Consider the following 17042-nt stretch of genomic DNA (forward strand, 5'->3'; position numbering starts at 1 on the left):
CATTTAAAGCCTGAAGTGTAACAGAGTGCTATAAATTCAACTTAAGTAATGGTCTAATCACACTAATTGCCATGATTTGTATCTGCTATGTGGAACAACGTGCAGAATAGAGGAGCCCTGCAGTGCTTTTTATGGCTGGACAAGTCTCTGTGGCGGTGTTGCTGCCACCAAGCGGCGATCTGCGGAAGTAACCTTCAAAACGAGGCCACATGCATTGTGAGGACACTTGCTAAATGACCCCTGTGATGCAGAGCGTTATCTGAGCAAAAAAAAAAAGAATACCAAAAAGTTTTATTTAAGTCTATGACACATCATTACTTGAGTTTTTAAGTACACAACACTCATGCGTACCTGAATTATTCACTACAACATGCCTACCTTCTGGGCATCCTCCCATTTCTCCTTGTTGTCCTCCTCCAAGAGGTTGCTGATGATTTGAAAGAAATTCTGTGGAAATATAATGACAGGAAAGATGATTCATCCCATCACACACGTGCATTCTCTCCATAAAAATGAGCAACGTCTTTTATGCATCACTATGGGGTCATAAGTCTATGCGATGGCATATCAGGGGCAACACAACACGTCTCCTTGAACGCAGCCTCTGCAGCTTGCAGCAAAATATCGAGCGCTGGAGGAAATAAGCACAAGCTGCAACCATTGGGTGGGGGGGCAGATGAAAGGGAATGTTTGAGCAGCTGTGTGCATTGTCTGTTTTCGACGGGAGATAGTCGGGAATGCTTGCGGGTGCATGCCTGCAGTCGTAATAGGACCTCGGTCTGATCCTTAGTCTTGTTATTTCGTCTGGTCCACAGTGTGCCTGGGGGAGTGTCGCTCTCTCTCCCCCTCTCCCTCTCTATCTCTTGACACCGGCTATCTTGTTTTCTACTTGAATGCTTATGCTCCCTCTGGTGGTAATGTGCCCACTTTAACACTGCATTAGTGCAGAGACGCGTCGAGGGGGGCGAAGGTGGCGGTTGGGAGGGGGAGGGGTGTATTGCTTGCTATCTGACTGCTCTGCTGTCTGCCCACACACCCCAAAGAGCTCTGATAATAACGGCGGACACAATGGTTTTCTCATCTCGCAGATTTTATGGCGCAAAAATGGCTGAATGGGCTCAAGGTCGCCCGTTCCATGCTCGACACATTCCCGGAGACTATTAGCTGAATTCATAGTGACTACATGTGACCACTGAGGTTCTCAACATCACTGACATTTTTAATACTCAATCAGATTTGACATGCCTTGCAAATTGCCTGCAAATGCCATGTCATTTAGAGGATGCCAATTCTCCATGTGTCTTGTACATGTCTACAATCACACGTATCATCCATTTATTAATTAAAAAAAATCAATACTGTTGGTCAGATCGCAAGTGTGTGCTTTAAAGCATCCGTTTTTTTGTCCACAGTGCAATGCTACTGTTTGAATAAACTTGCTATTTTTGTGTCTTCTGAAAATGATGATTTTTGAGGATTCTGTTTCATACCAGTGATTTCGATCCTTAAAAACAAATAATCTTTTACTGTTATTTAAAATTACATTGTCATTTAAATGGTTTATATCATAATTATGGATCGTCCCATATGAAAAAAAAACTTACTGTAGCTGTCAGTACTGTATTTTTAACACATATAGTACAAAATTGCAAGAAATGTAGGATGTAACATATGGTACATGCACACAGATAATGATAACAGAGATAATGAGATAATATTTCAAGGGCTGTAAAAACTTTAAAACGTAAGATACCATTTTTTACACAATTTAGTGTGTCCAATACACAAGCCATGCATGTTTTTGGGGAGTGGGAGGAAGGCGGAGTGCCCGGAAAGAACCCACACGAGCTCTGGGAGAACCTGCAAGCTCCGCACTGGAGTGCTGGAGCGAGGAGGATTTGAACTGATTTGGACTCTGAACTGTGATGCAGACATGCTAACCACTCTTTCACCAAGGCTCCATTTTTATTTTTGTATATTTAAATATAATATAGCCTTTTCCAGATATTAGAAGCTGGTGTGACATATTTTTCAGAGCTATGCACACTGTTGATATAAAGTCATATATATAAATGTTATAACAAAACATGTTTTATATATATATATATATATATATATATATATATATATATATATATATATATATATATATATATATATATATATATATATATATATATATATAACATGTTTTGTGGTACACAAAACTCAGATAAATCATTTATGACTATTAGCACCATTATATCGCCTATAACCTGCACATAAAAAATAAATCCTTTAAGTCTAGAACTTATGAAAACAACAACTGAGTTGAAGGAGCGGTGCTTAGCTTCTTATGGTTGAGGTAGCTGTGCTTAGAATAAACCAGAGTAAATTACATTTAAACTCATGGTAATGCAAGTCAGCGCACTCCTGCCACAATTTGAAGTGCCTCTGATTAACCCCAACTAGTTCAAATGTTCTAATAGACTCTTCCTGACATTTTTTTTTCATCACATCATACAACACAAGCCATGGTCTGTAAAGAGCTCTCAGAACATCAGAAGGATGGCATTGTTCAAACGTATCAACCCAGAGAAGGGTACAAAAGGATTTCCAAGGCGTCAAATACACCAGGGAATGCAGGAAAGACAGTCACCAAGTAGGGATTATTTTGCACAACCTTGACATTACTGAGAACTACAGTAGACATGCCTCCAAAATTGATGAAAGGAGAGGAAGAAAACTGGTCAGGCTCATGTAGACGTGACAAAAAACTTGCACCTCTTTCTTATGTATAGGCTATGGTGCAGGTTAGCAATGCTAAAATATCCATCATCCATCCATCCATCCATCCATCCATCCATCCATCCATCCATCCATCCATCCATCCATCCATCCATCATCCATCCATCCATCCATCCATCCATCCATCCATCCATCCATCCATCCATCCATCCATCCATCCATCCTTCTATAGCCGCTCATCCTCGCTCACAGGAAAACCCTGGACTGTTTGCCAGCCAATCGCAGCGAATGCTAAAACATTATCTTACAAATGAAACATTCAAGCCCAGCTAAATTTTGCAAACTCATGTATTTTTTTTCCACCTAATTATCTTGTGCAGGTTATATGTCACATTAATGGTAGGAAATGTTTTAAAATCATATACCTCGATTTCACCTGTAAACCTTTTTTTTAATTATACAACAAAATACAGTACAACAATATATATTGTTTTTGAGGGGTATACTACATGTAAAAGGATATAAATAATTATGTCTTCACAATTATATAAATCCTCTCTTCTGATGAACTGTTAGAGAGTTATGGTGAAATAAAAAAAACAAACATATTTTTGTGGTTGTGGAACTCCACTGCATCATACAATGAGCAGGTTTTAGTCTTTTTATCACTTCATATTTTACACGAAGCCCTAATTTGTGGCTGGTGAATAACTACTCGCTGTTTCAAGGCCATAATAGATTAATCTATTAATTTAACATTAGGAAATTGATTTGCATTCAATTAATTATGAATTGCAACTTGGTGCAACTGAGGCAAAACAGAGTGCACTGTTGCTAAAGTAGGTTATCATGTGTTCACTGTTGAGTAAATCTCTTCTGGTTTTTTGCCTGAAAAGAATATGAGCTCATGGGTAGACAGAGATAGGGGCTCGAAAAAAGCAATAGAGATTCTTCACTTTTTTTTTAAATCAATTAATTGATGATTATTTTCCCCATCCCCAATCAATACATTTTTTAAACAATATGGAATTTGGAAACATCAACAAAAAATTAATTCCTGCCAATTGAGTTCCGTTTGAGAACCAGGACTTGCAGACAGTGAATAAATCACACGCGTATCCTGGAGTGAGCAGAGATCCCGAGGCCCGACAAGGGTGTCTTTGAAAGTGACACGGCTCTGAGGACATAAATTATCTTATTGAAGATGGAGGTGGAGCTTTAGCTATAATCTCCATCATTGACATAAAGAGGATCAGGACTGCAGTCAAACCCAACATGATGAGATGAAACAGCTTAGGCTGTGGAGGAGACTTCTTAATACAATAGAGCCACAGGCTTGTTTGTCAGCCATTGTGCTGCCTCAGACATTTCTCTAATATATGACAGTGTTGGCAGGGAGAAGATTGCTATCTATTTTATAGTCCCACATAACATCACTAGTTTTCTTGTATTAATTAGCTTCTTCGCAGGGTTTCGTAATAAAATGCAGAGGGATTACATGAAAACAAGTTTTCAGAGGAGCAGTGTGGGGACGAGCGTAAGATTGTTTAATTGATTCTACCCATTGCGTGGAGTTATTTCGGCTGTAAACTTTGCTCACCAAGTTACGGAAGAAAACCATCACAGTTATGAGAAGTTGTGAGAAATCAATGAGGACGCTCCCGATGCCAATATCATCCTGCTCATTTTCAATGAAACAGGAGTTCAGAACATTCAGGGATTAATTGATAATTAATCCTTAGTTTAGTGGAAGTGTGATTAATGGGTCAAGGAAGAACTCATTCTGTGGTACAATACATCCATCAGAAATGCAAAAAAAAAACATAATAACAAAATTTAATCTATAGCCTATGCCTTCCTCAATGAATCATGAAATAGCCCGAAATAAGCAAATGGACAAACTATCACCATGCTCATTTTCCTTAATCTTGTTATTCTTAACTTTCGCAGTTTAGAGATCTGAGCTGAACTACTCTAATTATTGTGGATATGACCATTTTTATAACATTGCAAAAAGAGCAAACATGAATGTGGCTTGAGTCCCTTTCCCAATGAACGGCCAAATCTTTGGGTGTCGGTGAAGGTAGCAGGTCTGTCGTCATATTTAAAGAATGTCTCGGAGAGCAATCCCAATATTAAAGGCACCCTGACAAATCCCGCTACCTTTGTCAACACTTGCAAATGTTTGCATCTCAGGGGGCTTTATTTTTGTAATTATTTATTTTTTGGAACCTGTTAAAAATTTCCTGGCAACGCAAAAAAACAACGATTTTTTTTTTTTTTTTTCAGAACAAATGTGAGCTTGAATGAAACCTGGTGAGATAAAAAGGGCCGCTACCTTCACCGACACTCGGCAAACCTTACGGCCTCAGTGAGACCCAAGGGCTTTAGTCAACCACATATGAGCGTCCCTGTCCACGCGTTAATAATTTACCTGCACGTCATCAGAAGAGGGCTCATAGCTGGCCCTTTTGAAGGTTTCGGTCACATTGCGGAGGATCTCCACAGAAGACAGCAGGTCGCCGGCGTAGAAGTTTTTCCTCTGAGTGAGGTCCAGGAGGTTTTTGGTCACCTGAGACATCCCATCCCCTGCCAGCATCCTCTGTCCCTTTGCAAGGTGGCCCTGAACCTCCAAAAACAGGAGAGGACAGAACTTGGGGCATCGGCGTCCTTCACGTTTTTAACAGACAGCTTCACATTAGAGAAAATGGAGTGCACAAAATATGAAAAGAAAGCTGATTTTCTCAGAGAGGTTTTATATGACATTTATGATGTGAGCCAGACTAAATTGCATTGTGTCTCACAGATGACTGAAATGAGCCAATGTGAATGAAAGAAGTTATCTAGAGCAAAAGGTACACATTTACGAAGGAGATGCAAATGAAATATTATGCTCAATAAGAAATAACAGGTTTATACTCCTATAGCAATACCATCAAATTGCTATATATTTGTTGTTTGACAGCTTTTCATTGATTAGCAGTAAAAGAAAAAACATCACCAAAACTAAAACAAACAAAAAAAAAAACAATTTAAAAGAACAGTAATACTTAATTTTTTGATTGGCTTGATTGGAGTTTCTTCAAACCTGCTAAGTTTGGGGACGTTTTGAGTGCCGCAGAATTCCGTTTAGAGTAAAAAAGTTATAAAGGCGGTGTAAAAGCTTACATTTGTTTGGGTGTAATATTATTCCATCGGAATTTGATCTATTGGCGTCAGTTGTTGCCACAAATGAAAAACATTCCACATAAAAGCCAAGGCATCGTAATTTAAATGCGGGCATGCATTTGAATGTCTTGTAAAAGCTATTTTTTAATCAATGGAATTGAAAAGATTATGTCATAACTTGTTTGAAATGTTGGCACAATCCAATGTTTCCGTAGCAAAATACTGCATTACAGCGCAACATGTCCATCACGTTTGAATGACTCGACACTGTTTTAGAGACAATTTGTTCTCGGGTCCAATGTAATTGTAGTTCATCCATTTACATCTGGTTGATTTGCGTCCGATACAACAAGAAAGCACCGGGGATGTGTGAGAAAACGAAGACAATTTATTACTGAAAGAAAGATGGCAAAGTGTTCCTTTGCCACTCTATCGCATGAGCCCTGTTTGGCAATGAGACCGGATGATTGGTGGGGAGAAAGTGCTGGGGTGGGGGTTACATTTTGATGCATTGGGAATGGAGGACGTGGGAGGGAGCTGACTTTGCACCTACTGATTGCTGCAAGTATCTGAATTCATTTGTTATGCATCGCGCATAGCTCGGCTGCTCCCAGAAGGCCATGCCGCGGTGATCCAAAGAGCAGCGTCGACTGGTGGTGCCTGTTGAGACGGAGAGAGCGAAGGCGACAGATTTGGAGAGGAGGAAGCGGCGGGGGGAGATAAGAAGGGAGATGAGGATGCGGGCGCGGAGAGTTTAGGGGTGGGATTAAGACCAAAGGAGAGTTGAATGACGGGAGAGTGTGGCAGTCGGGGGAGTTGGAAACAGGAAATGAAGGAAAGAGAAGAGGACAGACATATTAGTGCTTTTCATGAGATATTTAACAATCTCCTTTTGTCCGGTTCTGCAGCTCATCACTCACTATCAAAATTTGATGCTGCATATTCAATTATGCAGTGAATTTGAGAGTGCCTTTGAAATGTATTCGCAGTAAAACTGGGGTCCCGTGACTTGTAATATATGCATCACGTCTGTTGTTATTAGTGCAACATGCAAACTCAAGATTGGTTTATTCAAGCATGCGGCACTACTGCTGCGGTCGCTGTCAGGGAATGGAACAGCCATCCAGAAATAGCAGAACCACCCAATATCCACCCACGCGGTGCGCGCATCCTACATGGATGGTCCAACATCACACCTTCCCAGCTGTCGACCTGCTGGAGTGCACTTCACAGATCACCCAGTCGCTCGACATCCCGAGAAAAACTCCCACAGTAACTAAACATTTCCCCTGGCGTCTCGACCTCGCTTAAACCTTCGCTATTGCTTGTTCTCATTCTCGCACACGCCTCAGAGCTGCCCCTCCGATACACCCACATTCTCCACAGTTACTACCTTATCGTCTCGCATATTCCGGCCGCGCGAAAACCACAGCGCATAGTGGAGACTCGGGATCCAACCAAGAAGGACGACCACGTTTCAGTATCACAACACAACTACGCTGCAAACTCACAGAGTATGCAAACTTCATTAAGTGCACTTGTAGAATCTATTGAGATCTAAAAAATCCTTCAAAAAATCTATAAATTACATCTTCAATTATTGTTATATTTTGTCTCTCAATGAATCAGATTGAATCAGATTCAATTGACAGTGCAGAAGTGTTGCAGCCATTTTTTTGGTTTTATGATTTATTTGGTCACTAACATCCCAAATTTCAGACAAATATTTGAGGACAATTAAAGTTGAAATGCTGAAGCTCTGAGTATATTTTCTTTCAATAAATTAATTTCACAGCTTTGGCATTGGGAAAATGTGAAAACCATTCTCTTTCACTGGATAAAAGGTGGGCTTGTTGACCCATATCATGTCCCATGTCATGGTAATGAGAATGAGACTGGGGAAATTAAAAAAAAAATGACAAAGTCAAATGTTGAAATGCCAGAATACCTTCTAGTGCAAGAAAACAAAAACAGTAATCTTTGAGATTCCAAATTTCTGAACAAAAATAAATATATTAATAAACAGTTACATAATACAAAGTAATTCTATTATAATATGGTGGTGGGCCATTCAATCAGCATCACATATATGTATTCTACTTCTGCATAGCTGATGAAATTAATACAATACAGCCCTGTGTCACACAAATTAGTTGAATTTTCTAATCTGCAAGTACATGAGCGCTTTTGGGTGCATTAACCTGTGAAAGGTTTAATAGCTTAAAGTTATGTTGCAGTAATCGCTCTCTCATTTAGATGAGTGACATCAGAATTAATTGATAATTGAAGCAGCAAATAGGGACTGAAATTGATACAAATGGAATCCTTTTGACCTGTGCTTTGGAGTACAATCATCTAAAAGTGAGCATGACAAAATAAATCAGTAGCACGTCACAAAAAAGAAATTACATTATGCAAATGTGCCCACTTTACACATGTGCATTGACACCAATGTAATTTCAAAACAACCGCTAACATTTGAGCGATCTATTAGCAATCCAGTGGTCGAGGCATCTGTGATTGGCTCCAGCCCTCACGTAACTTTGAAAAATAAAGAAAACCAATGTATGTATGGCCAAATTTTAGGTAACCCACTTTCACTTTGGAAAAACATGCCCCAAACTCCACTTCTGTGTCTCCAACTGCATATTATCAGTCCTTGGGTGTCTGTCAATGTCAAGGGTAGGAGCGAGCCTTCCGAGCATTCTCAGTACACTGATTGGAACCTTTTCTAAAAAGATTTATATCAAATGTCAAGGCGCTCTGAAAGCATCACAGTCAGTGGCAAATGACAAAATCAGCTGCCAAAAGATGACCCCCCCCCCCCCCCCACACACACACACACACACACACACATACTGCAAGATGGCATTCATTGATCAGCTAAACATCTCTGAAATCTTGCTGCCAAAAGTACCGTCCAATCTCTTGGAGACAATGTGTGTTCGAATCTCAGGGTGTCATTATCCAAAGAAAAAAATAAATGTCCCCATTGGACTGAGAATCACAGATCCACCAATGCTCATGCTCAACAATCTTGAAGATGCCGGCCTGTCTCTCTTGAATATTTATGACAGGCCAGGACGATACCATTCTACTCAATTGCTTTGAGTGATTTTAATTTACGATTTCATGATCTTAAACTCTTTTTTTTTTTAATTACAGCTCCATATGATGGATTTGCTTGTTCATTTCACATGTTACAAATGAAGGTGAATTGGAACTTTAAAAAGTTTAAATGAATGTTAGCAAAGTTTCTGGTAGAATGTTTCATTTCAATCATTTTCCCCAAACTGGTATTGTAACAAAGGTGGGATACTCAGTAGAAATGGACACAGCATGTTTTGTTAGATTGCAGCATTTTGCTGGATTGCCTAGAACTGCTTTTTTTCTGTCTGCGGGCCGCAGTCTTGTGGTGAGGTAAAACGCCCAAAGATTCTGTCATTGAATTTATTGGACTTTTGAGATAAAAACTCAGATCAAAATTGCAATTGAGAGTGTCTTCTTAATTGTGTCATACAATTAGGAAATGTTTGAGATTAAATGAACACACAATAATTTATCTTGGTAAAAAGCATCTGCCTTGGTGATGTTTCAGTTAGAGAGATGCTCCTGATGTAACATCACATATGTTGAACATATGTGTCTTTTGTGGTCAAGGCTTGAGCTCGTTATGTTTGCTATTGGTTGGTTTGTTTTATTAATATTACCAGTCACCACTTTGCAAATGTGGGAAATGAAAAATCTGAAAAAAAAAAAACAACCTAATTATCCACTACCTCATTTATATATTTCATGGCCTCCCCTTATGGGTGAAGTCTGATGCATTACCTCTACAATATGCGGTGGATATCTGTCATGTGGTTTTGCATTGCTTGCCAACTAATTAAACACAAGTGTGTCCATTAAGACATCCAGATGTGAATCCTAGGTTTTCCATCGACAACAAAGCAACATATGTTTAAGGTTGTTTTAAATTGGTTCGTATTTGTGGTTGTTTTAAGAGGAGATGGGCCGAGGGGGAAAAAATATATATATTAAAAATTGGTTACAGGTGCAGCTATTGGAATTTATAAAAAAAATCTTCTTTCACAGTTGCAGTCCACTTGCATTGGGGCCAAATGGGGAACTGTCATACCATATCCAGCTGAAGGTCCTTTTGTTGAATGTTACACAAACAAGTCTCAATTAGAGAGGGTTGACAAGTACGAAGTCATAAATGGTACATTTTGTAAAAAAGATGTAGGTTAAGGACAGAAATATCTTTTCTGTTGTAGCATTCGGCTAAATGGATGGTTACAGGACAAAAATCCCTTAATTTTCTGTTCCTGTGAGGCCTTACAATAAAGCCCCTTTGATGCCCTGTTATTCTGAGGCTGGTGCTGCTGAGTATTGAAAACGACAAAGTGGCGAGATGATGTTTTGTCATACGGTTCTGTTGATGGCCTTGGTGGAGATTTGCCTTCAACTTAGTATTTTTGCTTCACTAAATTTTAGAAAATCTAAAAAAAAACCAACAAAAAAACAACCTTTATTTCCAAGCTGCTGCATGCTTCTCATCTAATGACTTGTACTTTAATTATTTGTGGTCTTTTCTACCATCTTGCCCATTTACCTATTCAATCTGAGGTGTAGCTCACATAGTTGTGCCTTGTCCAAATCAAATTTACATTCTGCATGGCTGCGGCTGAGAGCTTGGGTCCAACCCTTCTTTCTACATTGCGGCATGATCCTCGTCGGTCTATACCCCCCACCACCCACCCAAACCTGACCTCATCTTTTTGCCTCTGGTGGCAGTTGTCACCAGTGATGGGTGAGCCGACGCTTATGCCCCAGCGCTGGGTGCTGTTTCTGTGATGACCTTGATGATGACAGTGACAACGGCAGCGTAAGCGCCTATGCCCTCAACGCATTTGGGCGCGTCACCAGAGCTGTCTGGCCACATTCATGTCTCATATTTTAGTAGCGTTGCTTGTGCTGATCAATATTTCATCCTTGTTAAGTTGGTCTCAGCAGTCAGAATATCCTGGAGGGAAGAAAGAGGCCTAATCATGGTTTCCTTTTACAACAAGTTCCAAGAGGTTGACCTCAATTTGAATACAAAACAAAAAGTTTAGAGGTTCTAGTACATTCAATGTTTCATAAGGCGGCCTTTACAAACCCTGCCAGGACGTTTGCTGCGATTAATTACTTTACAAACAAACTTGACCTGACCTGAACTATCCTCCTTTGTAGTCTTTTTACAGGGCTAAGTGATAGTGTAGCAAGAGCATGAAATATGTCTGCTGTCTTTTATTTGCCCTTTTATCATTGCATCAGTCCATTCATTCTGCAAGCGTTTAAGGTCAAGCACCCTTGCGTTATTATTCTCACAAAACTCCTGCGTATTCATCTAATGTCCTTCTGTACTGACAGACATAAAGATGGTCTGATTCACTTGTAAATGACAAGAGTGTCTTGACATAAACAACATCGTAAAAGCCTTACAACTTGCTGACAAGTGAAGTAGGGCTTTTTAAGACAAAAAATGTTTGAGATGAATGTACATCGGACTTTCTGAGACTGCAGAAGTAGTTTTCAAGATATATACTTGAGATGAATATTTATTAGAAACAACATGCAATTCGCTTAGATGCCCTCAGTGAGTGCATTGCTTTGCCAAGTCCATCACATTTGAAACTAGTGATAACAATAGATGAATTCAGTGAAATATATTACATTTCATTTGTTACACTATTTTCTTTTTAATCTACAATTATAATATAATATTTGAACATGTTAAATTCAATATCACATTATGGTTTGTCATTGCAGCTGATGATATCATCACTACCACCATCATAGTCAACGTCCTCATGGCAGTCAGTTTCAGTAGCAGCAATTTCTGAAAGTTAAACGTTCCAAATGTTGTCACAAATAACCATTTCTGATTTCCTAAACTGTTGAGAGTTGGTATCCATAACAACATCCACCAGTTCAACACAATCCATGCAATGTCATTTTCAGACACTTTCTTATCATAATTTTATATTGTATGTAAACCAATCAACACAGCATTGTCTCACTGCTCCAAAATTTAAACAGTGTGACCCTCACGGTCCATCTGCCAAATGTTTAAAAAAAAAAAACATCTGTGTTTTTTTTGTTTTTTGTTATTTTTTTTTACAAAAATGCCATGGAATGAGTCACAGCTCCTGAAAATCGCCACAAATCATCACAAGTGCGACCAAGAGTTAGGTTGCGTGTTGAATTGGGATAAAGGGATAACGACATTCTCCTTTGGATTCAGCGGCGGAATTCTGGCATGAGATTTTGTTTTAGTGTCACAAGGTTTTGTAGACTTTCCAAAGATTAGGCAAGAAACTTGTTAAACAACAAGGCCTGCTGGGTAGTTTCTTTACTGCAGTGCAGCTTTACAGCAGAAATTTAACCATAATGGCATCATGTGGCCTGTGGTAAGACAACGTACGTTTGCCCAATCTCTTTTCTGTGACGCCAAAACAAATGGGCCAATGCACATGAAAAAAATAGCATTGATGAACAAGGACAAACAAAAACACTCTAAAAAGGGATTGTTCTTACCTGTAGCATTAGGTGGACATCTGTTAAAGGCCAGTTCCCCTGAAGGCGTTCGTCGCCACAGCATCGACAATGCGTAGTCCTCAGGACAAATCTCATATGGTGCTGAAATGCAAAGTGATGGAATTTTACCGCATCCATGCAACATCCTTATATTCATTAATCCATTCCTGCATGGTGCAATCATTTCTTTGCATTACATTGAAAACAGTATACTGGGGTAACATACCTTGTCAAGCAATACTATGTATGGGAAATACATCCATCATTCATTGTTCAACAAAATAAATAACAAAAAACACAACTTTCAAAAGTATTTGTTTTAATACCAATAACCTATTACAAATGTCCCCTAACAGCCAGGCAATCTAGCAAGTAGCCACAACTAAACAATTCCAATTATATTTTGAACAATGGTGTGTGTGTGTAATGTTTTCTTGCTCTAAAGTCATGCTTCAGTGAATTGGCCACCATGTTGTTTCATCTGCGTCAAAGGAACGTTGCATGTGCCTACAGTGTTTTTGCAAATGTTTTTGTTTGTTTTTTGCTGCTTTATGTAGATGCATTGTAAGTCACCTGGACACCGTTGGTCACTGCATTTCCGGACTTCTTCTCTGTTGCCGTCACACTGATGGCCGGTTGTGGCTGCCCCCTGGCACACTCTAGTACGCCTTTGCCATCCACCGTCACACGACTTAGAGCAGCCGCTCCACGGACCCCATGGGTTCCATTGGCCATTAGCTGAAGCACAGTTATCTTGTTAGAATCAAATCAGAAACATCCAGTTGTAAAATTTCATTTTGTTTCACATTTTGCTTATCTTAAATTCAGTCATTGTTCAAGATTGCACACTCAGTACGCTAGTAGTCGTACAAAAGTGAACAAAATAACTTGGAGCACTTAGCACTATGTATGTTTTATGACTACAGAAGCTTCCTAGCAAATGGTGATTATTTCCCTCATGCTGCCAACGTTGAAGCACAATAATTTCAAGGTTGCCATAACCAGCAGCAGGTTTTATGCCCTTGTAATGAAGACTATTAAACTGAGCATTAGACAAAACAATGCCACCCTTCAGCAATGTTGTAATTCCCATATCCTGAACTGAATAAGCAGGAAACACACGCAGCACAATTTTTATTGCCCCCCCCCCGGGAAACCGGAAAACTAAATCATACTGGACAAATGTAACTCTCAAAGTTGTTGGTAAAGAGACTCTGCACACTTGCATTCATTACCAAAACCGTGGAGGTTAGTTATACTTTACTAGTCCTATTTCACTTTGTGATAACTAGTAAGACCATCCCCACAAAACTGTATGTTGGCACTTGGGAAAAACCTTCATGGCAAATTTAAATGCAGCCAGAAAAACGTGTGCATAACAGTGTGAATTTTCCACTTATTTTTGAGGATATAATGTAGAAGTTCTATTTTGGACAGTAGGCGCAATATCTATGAAAGTGCAATTCAAACAGCAATTACTATTTGGGAACGGTGTAATGTACAGTCCATTTTTCATCAATTTGATGTGGTCAGTGTTAATCCGCAAGCGTTTGATCGCTTACCTTGTGACACATTTGAATTGCTAAATTGGCTGAGCTCATTAAAGACAAAAATCGCATAATGTATCGTCACTGTGTGAAGGCAACAACAACATTGCCGGGTTCATTAGCACACAAATTGGGAGGGGAAAAAAACAAAACATCAACATCCTCAAAAGCCTTTATTGTTTCTTATAGTGCTTTGGTTTTATTTTGTAATTGCGAAACATTTCAACAGACTTTCAACCTGAAGGAAGAATAACAAAGAAAAAAATCTGTGCTCTTTCAGGCTGCAGCAGCAGCAGCAGCAGCAGCAAAAATTGCATCAGGAGATTATGTGAAGACCTTGGTGTGATGAGACAAGGCTTGATGGAGGCCACTAAGCTGACATCTCTGAGCCTCTAATGCATCAATGGTGTTGACAGACAGGGTGGACGCCTAACCCGGAATTCTTTGAAAGGCATACAGCATTTCTAACTGGATTTTACAAATCCAATTGATAGAGCATGGTCTTGAACATTATTGCTATTTTCTTGATTCTTTTGCAATGAGGTTTTTTTTTTTTCTCTGCAGCGTAGTAAAAACCACAGCTGGAAGTAGCAAGGGTCCCCGCTAATAAAAATGATCTTCAATTAATCTGTTTTATGGAATTAAAAGGCTCTGGTTTCTTTTCTTTTTATTTGAATTTTTACCTGTGCAGTCAGGATTATGGCACTCCCTGCTTTCTGCCCAGTGACCGCGGCACTCCGATCCCCCATGTGCGGCCGCCGAGCACTGCCTGGTCCTCTGCTGAGTGCCGTTGGCACAGGTCACTGAGCAATCGCTCCAAGAGCTCCACTCTTGCCACTGCCCATCCACTGAGGCACCAGCCAGACACAACACACGTGTCGCAAGTGATGGAAGGAGAAGAATAAAATAAAAGACAAAATAAAAAATAAATGAAGCGAGTTTTAGAATAAAGTCCAATCGGATAGAAAGGCACTAAGCAACACGAGTACTTCTGAAGGACTAAACCATAGCTTTTCTTTGATTGTGATGACTGTCAAGGTCTTTAAGACTCCTAAATAATATATACGCAGAGGTCGTGATCGTCTCCTAACAGGGCACAGGCAACATTTACTGTAAGGGAAAATATACTGATCAGAACTAATATGACTTTGACGCCAGCATGATATTAACACTTGACAGGGTTTATCAAGTCCGACAGTACAAGTTAAAATGCACTACAAAGCCTCCATGATTCGGCTTTGTTCTCATGGTTGATTGCAGCATGCTAATATGCATAAAAGCTCAACTGCTTCTATTTTTAGCATATTTCACTTTACTAAATGTAATTGTATTGATCATTTTAACCGGCCTAACTGATTTAATCGCTTAAGCAGTTTAATTGGTTGCCGATGGACAGGGTGAAATCTTTGTTCAATTATTTTGTCAAGTATTCAATGTCTCGTCTGTTAAAATAAATTCATGTGGCTCACCGTTATAGGCATATGGTTTTGTCGCTGTAAAACGGCTTACAATTTGGGCAAGCAATAATGCCTGCGTTTACATGCAGTTGAAAAACCCTTTTAAAACCCCGATATTGGCAAGATCCTATTTGTCATTTAAATTCGTGCAGGAACTCCTACAAGTAACAACAAATAATACATTACATTATTTAATTAAATTAATAATGATAAATAATCAAGGCCCCAGAGTTACCCTTTTTCTAACCCAAATATGTGGCTATGTAAATCAATTGTGTTGTCTCCTTTGAACAGGGACTTGGTTTGTGTTCTGCACCTTCTCAAACTGCAAGAAATTTGGGTCTTCTTGATACAAAAGTACTTATAATTTGTGCCATTATGTTGTTTATTCATTAAAGTAAGAGAGGGAAGAAAAAAAAGCTACCGTATTACATTGCTACTTACCACGGCGCCTCCTTTAAATACATTGCATTCTCTTTTGTGAGGTAAACAAACGATGAAATTCAGATGCAACAAAGAGTCACACTGAGCAAGGAGGGAATCGTTTACTTTCCCACTGTGCGGTGTGACATGAATACGATGTGTTTAATTGACAATAAAAACAAGTAAAAAGTGGAAATTATGTCTATTTGCCTCATGATGTTATCTGTACATCACGATTTTAATCGGGGTAACACAACATAACTCTTCGTTAAAGCATGTAACGGAAAGCCGAATATGGGCTGCAAATGAATGTAATCAATGATATTCTTTGCGAAGTCCCTCATTTTGGGAGCAAGAGTGTTTCAGAGAACTTGCTTATGGATAATAGTGATTTTGCTGATACAGACGGGTCAATAACAGGTGACTAAATTTGCTAGTAAATCATACTATGAAAAGTTAATGTATCAATGTAATTTTAGAGTAACAACACAATTACAAATTTGTATTGCTACATCAGTCAATTCCTTTGTGGATTTTCCTTTGTTTTAGGACATTCTTGGGGTTAAAGTAAAAAAGCCAACCCCCTCATTTTGTTAAAAAAAAAAAAAAAAAAAGATAAAAGGATTGAGAACCACTGATCCACCAGATAGATTATACCTGGACAAAGCGCTATGTTGCAAAGTTTAGTCTGTGTCTCAGGTCCGTCGCAGGCCCGGCCTCCATGCTGTGGGGGCGCACACATCCTAGTCCTAGTGCGGTGACCTCGGCCGCATGTGAATGAACACAGACTCCATGGCGACCACTCCTCCCACACACCGTGCACTGCGGGCACAGAGAAGGTGTCAGGCCTGATCAATATCCCCTCGCCGTGCCATTACATAAATGGACAATAATAAACTGCGAGAAGCCATAAAGGAAATGAAATCAATCACAAGTAATTAGCTATTATTAAGATAGTAGATGAAACACTGAGCACATGGACAGTGCGCGGTTTAATTCACAAACCCCCAGGCGCAAGCGTCAGTCAATTATGTATATTTGGCAGTCATTATTAAACTTTTCAGAGTGAACACAAATTAACAAAGCCTCACACAAAGGAGAGAGATCACTGTTCCTGGTCTGTTTAAAGAGTCTTTCT

General features: G+C 39.4%; 1 protein-coding gene across 7 annotated transcripts in view; it reads right to left on the minus strand.

Annotated features, from left to right (window-relative positions):
- The window catches only part of adgrb3 (adhesion G protein-coupled receptor B3), a 128559-nt gene that overhangs the window by 54991 nt on the left and 56526 nt on the right, over window positions 1-17042 (minus strand). For 4 of the 7 annotated variants that reach the window (XM_088420859.1, XM_088420857.1, XM_088420858.1 and 1 more), the window contains 7 exons: window positions 16562-16726; window positions 14708-14872; window positions 13051-13215; window positions 12478-12579; window positions 6448-6555; window positions 5162-5358; window positions 379-447 (listed from right to left, as the gene is read on the minus strand). In XM_088420859.1, the coding sequence (XP_088276985.1) occupies window positions 379-447; window positions 5162-5358; window positions 6448-6555; window positions 12478-12579; window positions 13051-13215; window positions 14708-14872; window positions 16562-16726 (971 nt within the window). The remainder of the gene's footprint in view (window positions 1-378; window positions 448-5161; window positions 5359-6447; window positions 6556-12477; window positions 12580-13050; window positions 13216-14707; window positions 14873-16561; window positions 16727-17042) is intronic. The other 3 variants (XM_088420854.1, XM_088420856.1, XM_088420855.1) reach the window with 2 other exon arrangements.

Source organism: Hippichthys cyanospilos, chromosome 8 (assembly GCF_059441005.1).
Source record: "Hippichthys cyanospilos isolate Australia breed blue-spotted pipefish chromosome 8, RoL_Hcya_1.0, whole genome shotgun sequence".
Taxonomy (NCBI): Eukaryota; Metazoa; Chordata; class Actinopteri; order Syngnathiformes; family Syngnathidae; genus Hippichthys; species Hippichthys cyanospilos.